Source organism: Barbatula barbatula (genome assembly GCF_947034865.1).
Source record: "Barbatula barbatula genome assembly, chromosome: 2".
Taxonomy (NCBI): Eukaryota; Metazoa; Chordata; class Actinopteri; order Cypriniformes; family Nemacheilidae; genus Barbatula; species Barbatula barbatula.
Window position 1 is genome coordinate 2,696,490 of NC_136767.1, and position 16,865 is coordinate 2,713,354.

General features: G+C 35.8%; 2 protein-coding genes across 2 annotated transcripts; both read left to right on the forward strand.

Annotated features, from left to right (window-relative positions):
* The first annotated feature begins 7,457 nt into the window (after window positions 1–7,457).
* On the forward strand, window positions 7,458–9,797 carry prkrip1 (PRKR interacting protein 1). Its single transcript, XM_079448649.1, has 6 exons — window positions 7,458–7,649; window positions 7,751–7,829; window positions 8,362–8,462; window positions 8,716–8,801; window positions 8,936–9,000; window positions 9,412–9,797. Exons 1-6 carry the CDS (start codon window positions 7,524–7,526, stop codon window positions 9,507–9,509), a joined length of 555 nt encoding a protein of 184 aa, XP_079304775.1. The 5' UTR covers window positions 7,458–7,523; the 3' UTR covers window positions 9,510–9,797.
* Window positions 9,798–11,231: 1,434 nt separating this feature from the next.
* Window positions 11,232–14,977, forward strand: upk3b (uroplakin 3b). The gene is made up of 6 exons (XM_079482085.1): window positions 11,232–11,405; window positions 12,684–12,827; window positions 12,994–13,222; window positions 13,386–13,462; window positions 13,552–13,681; window positions 14,079–14,977. The coding sequence occupies exons 1-6, from the start codon at window positions 11,249–11,251 to the stop codon at window positions 14,302–14,304; spliced, it is 963 nt and encodes a 320-aa protein (XP_079338211.1). The 5' UTR covers window positions 11,232–11,248; the 3' UTR covers window positions 14,305–14,977.
* Window positions 14,978–16,865: the final 1,888 nt, after the last annotated feature.

Sequence of the window (16,865 nt, forward strand, 5' to 3'; positions counted from 1 at the left end):
TAATTTTCTGAGTCCATTTGTGTGGAGGATGTTTCTACTTGGCTATTACAAATAGTTGGGACTGTCTTTAAACCGTTCGGCCGCATTTGCACGTATTATTTACACAGCTGCGCCTGTAAGTTTTAAAATCATGGACGCTTTGTTTTTTTACCCTTCATAGCCGAATCTTTAGAGCGGAGGTAAACGAGTCGGCTCTCAAATAAAAATGAATTTGCTGCAGGGTATCACTTTGAGATTTAAACCGCAATTCAGGAAGGTTATATATAAAGTTGGATTAACATAAAATCCGTACTCTAACAACACATTTAAGAGTGTGGGATTTATTTAGTTATGGAAATCCTGTTATGGAATGCCTCCTGTGGACATGTAAAGCTGCTTATTTGTTATGACAAAGGAGGCTGCACTTTGTTTCAAGGCTGCACTGTTTTGCTTTGGTATTGCGGCTGGAGATTACATGTTATATTAAAATGAGTCAAGATTATCTATGGGAATAGACATGAATTATTATAAGGGAGGGTATATGCCAATAATAATGAATGTGTATGTTCAAAAGATGTCGGAATTCTTGGTGTGAATGCCTATTTTGTGGTTTAACCATACCATCTAATATCATTCAATTATTTCAAGTACATACAGTATTTGCGTCGAGTACAATCAACACGATGAACGCATTCTGAAACTGCATCCACAAAACTTTGATCAATCCAAGGTACACAATGCACTCATTTCTTAAATTATATAAGAAATGCAGGTACATGCATCGGTATCGGCGAGTACCAGAAACAGATATCGGTAAGTAATATTGAACATTGAACTGGTTTCATAACGTTTTCTATATGAAGAACACAAATTCATATCATTTTTCTGTCCTCATTTGATTGACAGGATATATCGGCCCTGAACATCTTTTTTTTACTATCTGCAGATTGGTTGATATATCGGTGCATCTCTAAAATATCTATGTGAAGAGTTTGGTTCCAAAATGCGATACCTCTTTTTTTTTAATTTTTCAAAAAACATGCTTTTTAATATATTATCATGTTTTTATTGTGTTAGTTAGCTGTGTGTTTTTATTTATCTTGGCTCAAAACAAACCATCTGCAGTCTGATTGAATTTCATCTGAAAGCACAATAAGAAAACATGATTTTTGAAGTTCTCTCATTTCTCTAAAACTCTTCATATTATTACATTTAAAAATGACATTAGAATGAAGCGCTCATTCAAATAAGTTACCTCTATTGCGAGGTATTTGTGAATATTTTTGGCTAACCTGTATATATATCTGTACGATGTAAATCATACAAAAACGTATGATTATTAGAAAAGAACAGTCATGAAGACCTGCCCCTAAACCTAAATGCAGATCATACTAAAACGTACAAATGAGATCGTACACAATTGTGAGAATGAGTTCAAATGAAATTTAGGAGATTTCAGATTCTCCTTACAGGGTTATCCAGGCTAAAATAAATATGTGAGATAGTAAAAAATAATGATATCCGTCAAATTAATAATTTAGGTTACTTGTTTTGTTTTTCTCTTTCCTTTGAAGCACATATAAAAGGGATGAAGCGAGAGACAATTGTGACTTTTAAAGTTTAATTTTGAATGGTTGCTGAATATACACAGTAATATCTTATGATTAACACATTATTGATAATGTTGTTATTGTGACACTCCTATTTGGAAATATCACTTCAATTGTTCATAAATAACCGACAATAAACCCACAACTTTCTTGTGTTTGTACAATAAAAAGCCTCGGAATGAAACGCTCCTGTAACAGCGATGATCATACAAGAGAAACACTCTCAGTAAATCATCTACAGTATGTATCTCAGTATGACATCACATCGTAAGAATTAGCGTGAAGCCTAGCGGCACATGTCTCCCTAGACATGACAGCATCGGTCCATGAGGTCAGACGGAGTCCACATCTGTCAGCACACCGACATGTCTATCATGAAGGTGACCTTGAACGTGATAGCGTTGATCCGATCCCCTCTCCTCAGAGGCTCTCAAATCCTCGTACTCCAATACATCTTCATTTTCAATCCTAAACACTTGCTCTTGACTTCTGCAGCGATGGCCCCAAGGGGGGATTCCACTCCTGAAGGCTGGGGTTCGTTTTTCAGGCTTATGGGTTGTATTTGTGGAGGTGGATGCGCTTGTTGCAGCATGTTATCATAGGCACAGATCCATGTTTTTCACTATGGAGGCATGAGGAATGCTGTCGACGTGGGATTGAGAAGGTGTTTTTGATTCTGTGTAGATTTCATTGCGTTTTTTCACGCTGTAGATTTCAATAAGGTGCACGAATAACAGATTCACAATGCATGTAAATGTGGCGTGTTAATGTTGGCAATAAATAAGACAGCAGAGGCTTAAAGGAAGATGCACCCAGAAAGCAGAAGAAATTCTTGTGTGCTTTTTCTACCAAACCGAGCGTTGTCGTAGAATGTTTAACATGGAGACACATTTATCGATCATGAAGTGGAAAGTCCGTCTGTTCCACTGAATAATTCACTCCTTAACCCCCCCCAATAATATGATAATATGATAATATAATTTATTATTTCATTCCTGTTCTAAAACTTCCTGGTTATTGTTGAGATCAAAAATGATCTCTGATTTTACATTAATGAGATCAGCATTAGCATCTGCCATTGCAGAGAGAAGTGACTGAGCTTGCTGAATTTCATAATTCCAGAAGCATAAATGAAGCATTAATGTCACTCATTGTTGCCGTGTGCCAGAATACCAATATCACAGTGTGTTTGCATAAAAAAGAGATTTCGCATAAACAGAATGGCTTTATTCAGGCAGTTGACATCTTTTAGGAACGTCTAGCAGTGTTGTCAGGACTTTTGACACACCATATTCACTCACATAATGTTTTAAGTCTGTTTTCCTCATTGCAATCTGTTTAAATGGGTTATTGCCCGACTGGACCATTTTCCGCCTGATTTAATGGACCCAACAGCAGAAAGGAAGGGCAGTGACCTTCTGTCCCTCTTTCAGGTTATTTGTGTTGGTCAAATGAAAACCCCACGGTGGCTCATGGCTCGTCGTGGCTCGGCATGTTTCCAACATAAAGAAACCAACATTAACCAAAACGTAATAAAGGATTTTACGGAAGAAGGTTGTGGGTTTGATTCATAGAAAAACACATACTGATGAAAAATGTATATGCCTTGAATGTACTGTAAGTGTCTTTCTATGTAAACCTTGGCCAAATGGCTAAAAGATTTAAAATATAAAACTGCTCTTTAAGTCTATAAGGCTATTTTACAAAGTTCAAAGGATTCGGATTAAGAAGATCACTCATTTCTCGAGGTCTTACAGTATCGCGCCAATGGTTTTTCATAAACGCAGCCGAGATATTCAAATGAGCTCACCTTTCTCAACTTTATTATGTGGTGTGTGATATGATCTTCAAATACCAGCTGTCGGTATTTTATCTAGTTTTGAAAGATGTGGGGTGAGGGCGTTATGCTATGTCAGATACAAGGTAATGAGAAACGTCAAAGGATTGATTCATTGCATAGTGTAACTCCTCGATCCTGCACTTTTTCATCAACCGAGTCAACTGGCTGTTTATACGAATGATTAAGAATAAAGTGTTTTATTTCAATTGACTGGGACATATCGGATAAGCACTTTTAGAATCACAGTGATGTCTCTGTTTAGACAGTGTTGACGTCATTTGTTGCTGTTATAGTTGACAGAATTCACTTCTAACAATCTTTATCTTCTGCGTATGAGAAGTAGAAATATTGATGACTCATAATGCACCCACTGGTTTTGTCTAAAATACTCTCTGGAATTATGTAACATATGGCGATGTTTGTATTCCTCTGGCTCAGTGGTTAGAGCATGGCACTAGCAATGCCAAGGTCATGGGTTTGATCCCAAGGGAGTGCATGAAACAGATATATAGTACAATGCAATGTAAGTTGCTTTGGATAAAAGTGTCTGCCAAATACGTAAGTGTATTATTTTATACTTAAAATGTATGAATTGTGTAAAATATATATATATATATAAATGGTTCTAAAAACATACGTGAACGAAAAGGATCATTGCTTTAAGGAAATAAGTGTTAAAATGCATTTATGTTACAATTTGTGTATTGCAATTTTTGCAATTGCATCTGCTGTAAAAAAAGGGAATTACATATTGAAGTATCACACACATTTCTCACCTGACAAATTAGCTTAACTTTTAAGTGCTTTACATTTTAGGCATTTTAATTGACACCCTAAATCCACTGAAAATGTGAAAAAGGATTGATTTTAAAATTAATATTTAATATCTCTAGTTCATTGGCTCATTTTAAACTGAAAAGTAGGTTATGCTATGTTGAGCATTTCAGTTTCTCATATCTTTTTCTCCTTGCCATTATTTTGTCTGGGATTTGATACTCTTGGACCCACATGATAAAGTATCAGCTTTGCTTACACATGATGTGCATGGCATTGTGTTAACATGTTTGTAAAGGGTAATTGGATTCTAGTGGACACACATTATCCTGGAGGTATTTTTCCACACACAACAGTGACACTGCGACACTGAAGGACGCGACGACTTGACATGTCTTCACTACAAAATTTCAGGCGCTATTAGATTATTAATGATAATAAAATGATAAATGATAAAAAAAACTGTCGAGCTTGTGCAGAGGCAGCAGCTTTTGCCAGAGGGGAACTGGAATCCCCTGGTTAGGCCTGGTTTCCATCTGAGGTTTTTTTTCTCCTCCGAGTTTTGGGTTCCTCGCCACCGTTTGCATACTGTTTTGCACTGTTTGCCTGGCCGGGTGGGCTGCTAGAATTTTATAGTTTTAGTTAACACTACATATAGGAATTTATAGTCTGTCTGATATTTGACCTGTGTTTTGACTTGCACAACCTTATATATTTTGCTTATAGTCAATATGTTTTCTTGTACAGCTGCTTTGTAACAATGGAAATTGTAATAAAGTTGACTTTACACGAAGGGCTTCTGTAGAGCTTATACAGGGCAGGATTGGTTTGAGTTATAACAAACTGTGTGGTGAAAACTGCTTCTGGCTATTAAGACATGCAAGGACACAATGAATCCTGTCTGCGAGTGAGCACACTTAACCAGTTAAGAAAGGACTCAACATAAAGAGTGATTATAAATACATACACACATAATATCTAAATACAACATAAAGTCATAAACATATTGGGAAATGCACATATATATAGAGAAAGACACATATGTGCGCACACATATTGCTGAGCAGAAATGTGTTTGTGCCTGTGGGGAGTTCCTGTATGCTTGACTGACTCTAAGGATGTACGGTTAAAGATTCAGTACTTTTTTTTCTCATCCTAAAAGAATTTGTTTGTTTTAGTTTTAACGTTTACAATTGTGTTTGACTCAGGATGTTAGTCTTAAAATCTTGAAAGTTAATCATAAATGTTTTTTATTGTGCCACAGTTAAAAGAGTGACATCATCATACACCCTTATTTTGTCTCTCATTTTGACTGCAGACGATTTGCCCCTTAAAGGAATGGTTCACCTATAAATGATATAGAGAGAATACATATATATATATATTATATATAGAGAATGAAAGATATTTAGACAAATGCCTTATTTTAACCGAACCTCTGTTCAATATGTTGTTATTATAATCTTTATCATATTTGTAAAATAATCTATATTTATATTGTTCATATTAATTAAAACTGAATTTTGCATGACGTGTGTAAAGTGGCAAAATGTTATCATTTTTCTGTGAAAATCTCTTACATTTATAATAGGATTTTTCATTGCTTATTTTATGTCAAAGGTGCACAGCAGATTCTTGTTTTATTCATTATGTGTATGAGATGGTTCAATGCTCACAGCTCACAGGAGATGTTCATCTGACAAATCCAACACAAAGGAAGAGTTTGTTTGTTTCTGGTGTTGTTGCTCATGCTAATCTATGGCAGGTATCTTACAATCATCTTCTGAAAGTTCAAATAATAACAAACATTGAAAAGACAAGCAGAGGCAGAAGAGCCAGAGAGTCACATGGTGATTATGTGCTGGATATACAACAACGGTTGAAAATGTTGATTGTCTCATATCTCTGGGGCTTCCATAAAAGACTTATGAATCATACTTTTTTACACAGTGAATTCCAAATGACTTACAGCAGTATGCAGAAAGAAATGAAATTGGTTTTTGGTACGTTACGAATCATTTGCAGGTACAGCAAATACAGTAAATTCATTAGCTACAATGAATTTTGATCTTGGACATAATACAGCTGTATTTAAAACTCTAAAACCACACATTATCTTATACGTCTAAATTGACACAACAAATAATTTCCATTGAAACACTATAATCCTTAACAAAGGGCCTGAAATTTTAGTTTGATTTGAAGATTGTGGTGTATATACTTGACGTATAGAGGTATAGGGTTGGCAGATGCAGGATGTAGGCTGTCTGCACCTATAGGGGTGGTGTGGACTGAAATTGCTGGTGGCCTTGCCCTGCCCATACACCGTACAGGAAGAGAAACATGTGGTGACATGATATCTATAATAAGAAAGAGCATCCTGGCAAAAAAATATCTCTGGGATAGATACTAACACAATGAAAATATAATTGTATGTTCATTTATATGTACAATGATGTAAAATGACACAGTATGATTTTGGCTTTAATCGTCGCACATATTTTTTTATGTTGTTGCTATGTAAATAAGGGTAACACAATAACATTTGCACACGTCCAGACAAAAATCGACTTTATAATATGGGAAGTTCAAATGAAGCTCATCTATATAAAAATATATATTTGTGGGCCTTAATGAATTCATGTTCGTACGTTGGCATATTTTAGAGGTTTTGGACTTGAATGAATGTGCCATTGAGTTAGAAAAGAATAAATAACAAACAAACACAACAACACTTACATTGAAGCTCTGCATCAAAGCTTGATTTTTGTCATAAATATGAATATTTCAGTGTCAAACACCCATTAAATGTTAGTGTACAAGGGCCTGGATGGACAGTTCACCCATAAAATTAAAATTCAGTCATCATTTACAACCATAGTAGGAAAATGTGGTTTTCCAAATACCTCTGTATTCATCAGAACAAAGAAATGTGTACAGATTTGAAACAACTTGAGTTTTATTGTTGGCCCCTAGATGGCAGTCAAGTACATATATAAACATATATATATATATATATATATATATATATATATATATATATATATATATATATATATATATATATATACAAGCTTCACCCCATCAAAAAACGTATTGTCATAAAATAAAATAAGATTGACTTGTCAATGAAGATTTGTGGAGAAACACAAAAAGACTGTTTTGCTTTTTTCACTTCTCACCTTTCATACTGAAAACGCTGTAGTGCCACATTAGTCCAGTAGGGTGCAGTAGGTGGCGGTGTCCGCAGATATACGAACTCACATAAACAAAGAGAGGAAGAACCGAAGCTAAAGCCTAAAGAAGAAGTCCGCAGGGTCATGTCTGCGGATCAGAAAAATGTTAGAGCTGGGAAAGCTCCGAAAAAAGAGTCTCAGCCTTTAATCATCGCCAAAACTCCAGCAGAGGAGCAGCGATTGAAACTAGAGAGACTGATGCGAAACCCCGTGAGTTCATACAGGACCTGGAAGTGTTGTGCTAACGATGCTAATAAAGAACTGCAAACGCGTTCGTCGTGAAATCAGTTTCATTTGTTTTTCTTCTGCAGGACAAAGCTGCGCCCATACCAGAGAAACCAAAAGAGTGGAACCCGAGAGCTCCACCAGAGTTTGTGCGCGATGTGATGGGTCTGTAACACTGGGTTCACACCAAATTCGAATTAAGCGTTTTGCGCGAGTAAACACATGCAAAGACGCGTACAGACGCGAATGACGCGGTTGAATTGAACGCGCGTCAATCTCGTCTTCAGCGAAGGTTGAAAATCTCTGTACGATCGCGTCACTCGCGTTGTTGAAATGACGAACTTTTCCCGCGAGCAAATGGATAATAAAGAGCGATTGTTCGCGGTTGCGTATTTATGGTCACAAACATAACTCCTAAAACGGATATTATTGACCTCTTTGCTATGTGAGTGATCCAGGCATATGTTTTCACATCTGTATAAAAAGTGATTAACGATTGTTGCACAAATTGACACGTGTAACTTAATCTTGCAGATGTCACAGCAGTGACCTGCATGTTTTTATGTCATCTGAATGTTCATTTAATGTAGTTTAAGTTGTAATGCTGGCATATCGATAAATAGAAATATTAGTCATATTTTCAGGAAACGGGCCTATTTGTATTACATGGTTATGAGTATTTGTTTATTTTCTTCAGGTTCCAGTGCTGGAGCAGGCAGTGGTGAATTTCATGTGTATAGACATCTGCGGCGCCGCGAGTATCAGAGACAAGACTTTCTGGAACGACTGTCTGATAAAGTAGGCTTTTGATTTCACCAGCTTTTCTAAGCATTCTGTGTAAGCTTCCAGCTATTTTATGCATAGATTCAAGCATTGCTTTTGCGTTACTCATTTGTAGCACACAAAAGATATTTGGGTGTTGCCTCTGAGTAATGATGGATTTGTTTCGCAGGGCGCAGCCTCCGTAAACTTTGCTGTTAAATGTCGTTTCCAAACGTTGTGAATCTTGTGTAAATACACTTTACTTATGCTACTCGTTTCTCTCTTAAAGCAAAAGATGGATGAAGATTATATGGATAAGCTGAAAGAAAACCAAAAGGCTGCTGATGAAAGAACAGCCAAACGCAGAAAGAAAAGGTTCGCGAAAGCCTGAAGCTCCATGGTGTTCGTTCGTTTCACATACTGTAGCTTATCATTTATACACACAACACAGCATGGCCCGGAGTCTCATTTGTTGCCTAGTCACAAATATTTGTTTTTTCCCATTTAAGGGAGAAGTTGAAGCAGAAAAAGCTGATGGCCAAGAAATCCAAATTGGAGAGCCAGAAAGAAGGAGGTTAGATTAACCATATTAATCACATTATTTTAAAATGTGTAAATAATCCTTCATCCTAATGCTGTCTTTTCTTAAAAAGTGACAAGCACGTGCACACACATCATTTATATGTATTTGTATGTATGATCTTAGTTTCCTCACCATCATTCTTAAAAATATTTGTTCACACATTACTTGAGCACAACTGTAAAAACGTATGCTATGCTTGTCATGTTTACAAACCGCCAAATTAAAACATTTTTCATTGTGCTGCTGTTTAGTTTTCCTTAATTATAAATAAATGTGGGTTTAACACACAATTAATGAAGAAATGATGATATTAACAGAGATTAAATGCTTTGACCGGCATGACTATAGTCATTGTAGCATTCATCTGTTATGTGGTGATGAGTAAACCAGTCCTCGTTTCAGGTGAGGTTTCGGAGGAGCCATCATCATCATCCTCTTCTGAAGAAGAGGAGCGAGAAGATGATGCTGAGGCACCCAGCTTCATCATGGGCCGGAGGTGAAAGCGTGCGAGGGGCTCACAGACTCAACTGTCCATCAGACGTCTTAATAAACCAGACGCACCTCAAGCTGTGAAGAGGCGTGTGCTGAAATTACAACAAGTTTGTGTTTTCAGAAGCTTGCTGTCATCAAGTCAGATGTGAAACTCTTGGACATTTATTATGTTGTAGTATTTTTTTGATTTGGTTGTTCATAATGACATAATGTGTTTAGGTTGCACCCCAAGCTGTATTTGTTTTTGTAAATATGCATTTTTAATAAACAACGAAAACAATAGTTGTTGGCATTCAGTACATAGGAAATTCTCACAGTGCCTTGATGTTTTTTTGTTTGTTTGTTTGTTTTATTTTAACTTATTATTTAACACTTAATGCAGTTTAGTATGTTTCTTATTAGATTCCGATAATATTTATAAGTAAACAACCACACTTCAGAGGTTACAAACAATATTTCTTATGTGTAATGGACCATAATTGGCTGCTTTTTAGTCTCCGCTCCTGTAATGGTTCAGTTTTGCCGAAAAGGTGAAAGTGATCATTCTATTGTTGCATTATATCCCATGTTTCAGAACATGTACCTCAAGTCTTGATATGCTTTTAGATTTGCTTTCGCAGCAAATCCGCATTGAGCTGTTGGTTTCTGTGGGTCTTTTCCTGCTACTTTTTTTTTAAATACATGTCTAATGTAATTAAAGAGACTATAATGCATCAACAAAACATAACAATGACAGTTGACAATCGTTCCTCCCTTGACGGGTATGTTAGACATTTTCACTGTTTCATCTTATTGCACAATAACAGTGTTGACAGAGCAACTGTGTAATGGAATCATTACTCAAAGTCGCATCTAGCTAATCTTTGCATAGTATCACATTCCTGCTATATATTGTGAACTTACAGCAAAATGTGCCCTCCACCCTGTATTAAAGCTCTCTAAATCCTGCTAATACTTCTAGTCTGATTCACCACAATAGGATTTTGGATATTGATGGATTCCTATTACGTCACGATCTCAACTCACCCTTCCAGTCTTTGTCTGTGATGTTTCTTTTGTGCTTTACATTTAATTCACAAACTGCACACATAGAGAATTACATTTACAAAGACTTTTCCCTAAACAGGATATTTTGTGTAAGCACAAAAAGGCAAAGCGCACTTTTATGATTTTTGAGAAAAAAATCGCTGAAATTGTACTATAAAGTAATAATGCAATTTTATAATTAATAATGAGTTAATAATTATGTATTTGAATGATTATTTAGTGATGAATGGGTACTGTTAATGCATATCGTTAAGTTTTGCTCTATAAGAATGGAGCACTTGTATTATTCAGATTCATTTTTTTTGTGTTACTCCACACCCCTGCTTTTTTGTCCTGTGGTGAGTCTATTCATGTGTTTGTTCAGGAATGAAGTCAACAGTATATAAAGGATTGTTGACATAAACATTAGTCATTCGAACCCTCCTTCACTCTCATTTTCCATTAAAGAATATGTTGTTTGATCACATGTTCAGCATGGACATCTCCATCTCCGCTGGAAATGAAAACGTTCCAGGCCTTGTGATTCAACCTTGAAGTGTTTTCAAAGTATTCCGAACTTTCTTTCGCATAGTAACAAAATAGTCCTCCTTTGGCACGTCAGGACACTGTTATGCCCAAAGCACCTCCTAGTTTCAACCTTGAGTTCACACACCCTCATGAGAATCCTTCCTCCCTTCAACTTCTCTTTATTTAGTAGCGTATGCCATGTGTGATACTGAGTGCTAGACACCTGCAAGGTTTCATCCCGCTTTGGATTTTATTCATGAGAAACAAAATGTTTTCTTGTTACAGGATGAAAACAAATGTAGTGATCCGACTAGTGTTACTGCTAACTGTATGTACCTATGCTGTAAAAAGTAAGTGGCTTCATTCTATGTTTGTTTCTGATTTCTGTATTCTGTACATTCATATTTATTGTTTTATCGGTCGGTGTACATACCATTACCATACCATTTTTTTATTGTGTTGATCTTCTCTCCATGTCTAAAGACATTCATGAGCCAATTTTGTGTCAGTTCTTCAAAAATATTTCTGTAATATTTTGAACATTTTATATATTTTACTGATAGCAGTGTGTCATAAATGTGTTGTGATGTTTCTCGATCTACGGTTATAAGATTGTAATTTGTATTATATACACACTTTTTAAAAACAGTAATTTTACAGAATCGTACTGTTCCTTTTTTACCGATTTGCACATATAATGTACAATATCTTTTTCTATTTGACGCTATTTAAAGTTAATTTTTAAAAAGATTTTCATGTATTTTTAGAATACAGTAAAAACTGTCAAATAACAGGAAAACAGCAAATTTTCAAGAAAAACAATAACAACTGTTTTACATCACAACGCTGTTATTTTATGGTATTTTACTGGTGCCCCAGCTTCCGGAAAATTACATTTTACCAGGATTTTTTTACAGTGAAATATGGTTAAAAAATTACAAGAAAAACATGTACTTTTAGGTGACAACTCTTCCGCCCCAGCTGCCGAAAAACGACAGTTTTTTTACTATGTATAGTTTTTACTTGAAAAGTATTTTTTGTTGTATTTTCGAACATTACGTATATTTCAATAATAGTTAAATGTAGTTTATTTTTTGTTTTTTCCTGATCTCCATTTATTATTTAATTAGCTTTTTAAAGCATCAGATTTTAAGTTGTTGCATACATCTAAATTCTTTTTTCAGTTCAGTTAAAACCTTTTTAAATTTTACTTTTAAGCTATTAAGTTCTATAAATGAATGATAGTTCAGTTTAAGAAGATTTTTTTCAAGTTTATGACTAAACAATTATGTGACTGAATTGAGTATCTTGGTATTTAGGAGTAGTCAATCATTCAAAAGTGTCCTAAGAATGTCATTGTAACTTTTAAAAATAGAATCCACTAAACAGAGTTGAATAGGATTGAACATGTCATACCTTACTGTTCCTTGCCCTGTATCAAAACACCTGTACCTGTACCACCAGAATTACCACATTTGGGACTGGCAGGTGTTACACAATCAGTTTTCTCTTTGACAGGTGTACGTTTGAAATCATTGTTGTTGGATGACACACTTGGGGATAAAGAACAATGGCAGCCTAATATAAATTGCTCTGTAAACCTTTTGTCGCCTTTTCTTTTTGTCCAGCTCAGACAGCAACTCCGGTGCTCACACCTGCTGATTTGCAAGCCAAAATCACCACCAATACTGTAATACTGAAACAGCCGCACTGTTACTTCAATGTGACATGTCCAGCCTGTGAGTTATGGCTGGTGCCAGCACTTTCCTCAGGTAAAACATGTTTTTTGTATCGCCATAGTGCCTAAACGTCTGTTACACCCTTGCTTATATAATCGTTTATATATACAGTATATCTATTGTACTGTAAAGTCTCAGGTACAGTAAAGCATTGTCAAGCTATTCAAACTATTAAATCGTTTCTTTCTTTCACATTCAGCAACCAGCACCTTTGATGCGGACCGCACAAATATCAACATCCTCAGCTTGTCTCCGTACCCATCAGCATTCGGTCCTCTATTCAAAAACTATTTTCTGACTAAAGTCGGGCTTTTGTCAGCCTTCCCGTGTAGTGCCTCCTCAGACTCTCTTTACTTTAAAGTAGGAGAAAATGGGAATTGTACTACCATTAACTGTAATGGAATATTGCCTACTGGATCTGTTGATAGGTAGGACGCACCAACAAGTCATTCATAACTTTTTTTGTGACTCATAAAATGTACACAGTATAGCATTATAACAAAAACTAAATGCACTGTAGCTTTGAACACATTTTTAAAATATATGTGTTATTTTATATGACTACTTTTATAAAAAGAGTTTTCTTTGCAGATTCAAGTATGTTCTTGTCAATGGAAGCAGCATTATTAATGAGACAAACTGGTCCGACAACATCACTCTTTACACTCGTAAGAGTCCTTATCAAGTCATGTGAATTAACATCTGTACTGCTCAAATACTTTCGAATGATAAGGATCTCAATGCTCTGTTTATACAGCACAAAACCCTGAAAGCATTTATGATGGTTTAAGTGCAAGATCTGCTGCCATGATTGTTATCACTACCATCCTCAGTGTGGCTGCGGGTCTACTTTTGCTCCTTTTCTTTATCATGCTCTGTCTATTCTGGTGAGTCAATTTATATATCACAATTATTGTGAAAAATAACATTTGGATATAAAATATAATAGAATAAAGGCCCAGTTTCAAACCAAGAATTATTATCTTGCACAAATACATAATATCTACAAATATATGATTCCAATATTATTTTGGAAGACAGACAAAACAAATGATTAATTGATTAATGAGTGAGGCAACTACTTTTATTTGACTGTTTATTTTATATTTAAAACTCAATAATTTTTTTCCATCTAATGCATTACATTAAGTGGGAAGGTGAGTTCCTACCATTGACTTTTGAAGAGATTTGAATTGCATGAGATTTTTGCATTATCTGCTTATTCGTCCTGCTTCTCATATGGCAAGCTAACATACTTCAATTCTGTTAACTTTTTTCATCCAGTTGTCGGAAAAAGGATTCTAAGCCCATCACAGTTAAGAGCTCAACGCCCATCACAGTTAACAGCTCAACGCCCATCACAGTTAACAGCCCAACGCCAATCACAGTTAACAGCTCAACGCCCATCACAGTTGAGAGCTCGGAGCACATTCCCCACTATGACACCCACCTGATAAACCGAAAACATCCCTATGACAACCATGCTTATGAACTAGAAAGGAAAAAGTAGCAGAGTAACCTCTGATGGCATGGCACTGAACTCCAGAAGCTATGGGCTTACAAAACAACATCACTCCATCACAGAAACCAGGGCAATCTATTACTATGCAGTATTTGTAGAATATCACATTGCAAAATAAAAAACGGCATTGTCCTAAAATAATCTGGTCCAGATAACAGTTAACAGATTCATGTATTATGATCAGGGGAGAGAAAGTCATGTGTTTTTAATAGACAATTTGACCAATTTTGTATATCGAGAGATTGGTTGATATTGAAAACATGAGAATGTTTCTTGTATGTTGATATCTGCAATCCTAATATATAAAAAGATGTGTTTGTTAGATCATAATGGTCTTGTTACTTCAGGTTTCAAGAATATTTTAAATGAAGTTACATTCAAATTTGATTCTCCAGATGGCGCCGTGGAGTAGCTCAGCAAACGGACAGGTGCAATACAGTGTCTTTAAACTGGACATACTCCGTATATACTTAAAATACAAAGTTATAGTAAGGTAATTTATAGTCCAGGTTGTCTTTGTTAAACATTTTCAGCAAAAGAATTTATATCTTAGGTTTTGGTTAGGTAACAAAAAGGCATATGTTTACATTACAGCTATAGATATAATATAAGATAATGTCTGTGACTAAATAAAAAAATTGTGTAATAAAAATATTATTTCAATGAAGTGTTGTTCTTATAGCTGATCAAAAACCCTGGAAAAATACACTTAACTCTTTCAAAGAATTATAATGTGGTTTGCACTTGACGTTGAATTTAAACCAATTTTATGCATAAAAAACATATCAGTATTATTTTTAAAGCAATGTTAAGGCGACTAGGATTAGCTTTAGGACAACTGTTAGGACTGTAACATTCAGAACTGTGGTCGGTGCCTTGGGTGCTTCACTGCCCATGGCCCGAGGTAGCTGGAAGAGGCTCCTGCACTCCCTGTGACCTTACACACAGTAAAATAAGAGCATAGAAGATGGGTGGATAAAGGATTAAGCATCCCAATGTAAATATTTTAATGGTGTTAGCTGTTTTTGTAGGCCGGACCTTGGTCATCTTGTTCAGGTGGAAACTGGAGGAAAGTGCCATAAACATACAATTAACTTCTAAATTTCCAAACTTTCCAAATGACTTATTATCGCACACATTTTTATTATTTTTGCACTTGTATATTTTTTAAGAACACAAATTATCACAAAGGTTAGGGGTGCTGCAATGTGTTACAGATAGAAAATACATTTACATTTATGCATTTGGCAGACGCTTTTATCCAAAGCAATTTACATTGCATTGCACTATTTGTTTTTTAAGTATGTGATGTGAAACTAGATGCTTAGTTAACTTAGGACTGTTTCCACCGATGGATGGGATATACTGGTATTGTCAATATCTGTGAAATCAAAACATTGTTTATCGATATGGCATGATTATTCTACAGATATCGTAATATTGCGAGAGTGGTTATATTAAGAGTGGTTACGAACTCTTTCTCTGCCTCCATAAATTTGTCTGTAAATTCATTGTAAATTTGTGTAATGCATTGCCCAAATAAAAGACAAAACACACAATTACAGATGAATTTGACTGACAGCATCATACCGTGACAGATACCGTGATACTTCAATTATTGTGATTTTTCTTTTGCCCATAATAATCGTTTTTGAAAGATTTGATATTGTGACAGCCCTAGTCGTATGAACACGTTTGTGGCATTTAACTTTTGATATAAGAAAATACAGTATGTGATGTCTCTGTACCAAACGAAAATGCCATTGCTAAATAGAAACTTTTACCCCCACACACACTTCATATTTAAAGCGAGGGAATACAGAAGTAGAGTCCAGAAACTCTTTGTTAGCCTGGTGAGTCACAAGAAGCCCACACTGCGCATCCCATCCGCTGGTCACCTCTTTAAAGGTGCAGCGTATCTCGCCTGTATTACGGGATCAGTGAGTCACCTTGTGCCCACGCACACACACATGCACACAGCATCCCACTGCCTGTGGATTGCCTGTATTTATTAATTTTTTTAATGTAAAGGAAAACCACACAGGAGCCTTTTCAACTCTTTACCTTCCTTCAGTATGCCGTTGGATCCAAGACCTCAAAATAGCTATTCCGAGTACTTGTGCTGGTCATTTTTGTCCTCGGCTGGCTCGAAGGTAAATGACATTGTTGAGTGATAAAGAGACACCTTTTGAAGGTCTCGATCCTCGGCTGACTGTTCTGCCCACATTGACAGCACTTCTCATGCATTACAATCCGTCAATGTGTACAGAGCTAACATCATGTCTATTTGATTTCCATTTCACCATTTCAAAGAGACTTTATGAATCGCTTTTTTCTTTTTCAGTTTCGACCTTGTGGATTCCACGCATGCATTCAGACGAGCTGTCTGTCAACCTTCAAAAGCAACTTGCCTGTGATGGGGGAGCTTAGGAGCGGTGTATGTGGAAAAACCTGTAAAAAAATGACAAAGGTAAACTTCCCTAAAATTGCTGTTTTTTACAGTGCACAATTTAGTTATTTGATATAGAAAGTCAATACAAAGTCAGACG

Coding starts and splice junctions, on each gene's coding strand:
- prkrip1 (XM_079448649.1), top strand. CDS start 7,524: ATGTCTGCGGATCAGAAAAATGTTAGAGCTGGGAAAGCTCCGAAAAAA. Junction 7,830..8,361: donor GTTTGTGCGCGATGTGATGG/GTCTGTAACACT, acceptor TATTTTCTTCAG/GTTCCAGTGCTGGAGCAGGC. Junction 9,001..9,411: donor GGAGAGCCAGAAAGAAGGAG/GTTAGATTAACC, acceptor TCCTCGTTTCAG/GTGAGGTTTCGGAGGAGCCA.
- upk3b (XM_079482085.1), top strand. CDS start 11,249: ATGCCATGTGTGATACTGAGTGCTAGACACCTGCAAGGTTTCATCCCG. Junction 12,828..12,993: donor GGTGCCAGCACTTTCCTCAG/GTAAAACATGTT, acceptor TTTCACATTCAG/CAACCAGCACCTTTGATGCG. Junction 13,463..13,551: donor CAACATCACTCTTTACACTC/GTAAGAGTCCTT, acceptor CTGTTTATACAG/CACAAAACCCTGAAAGCATT.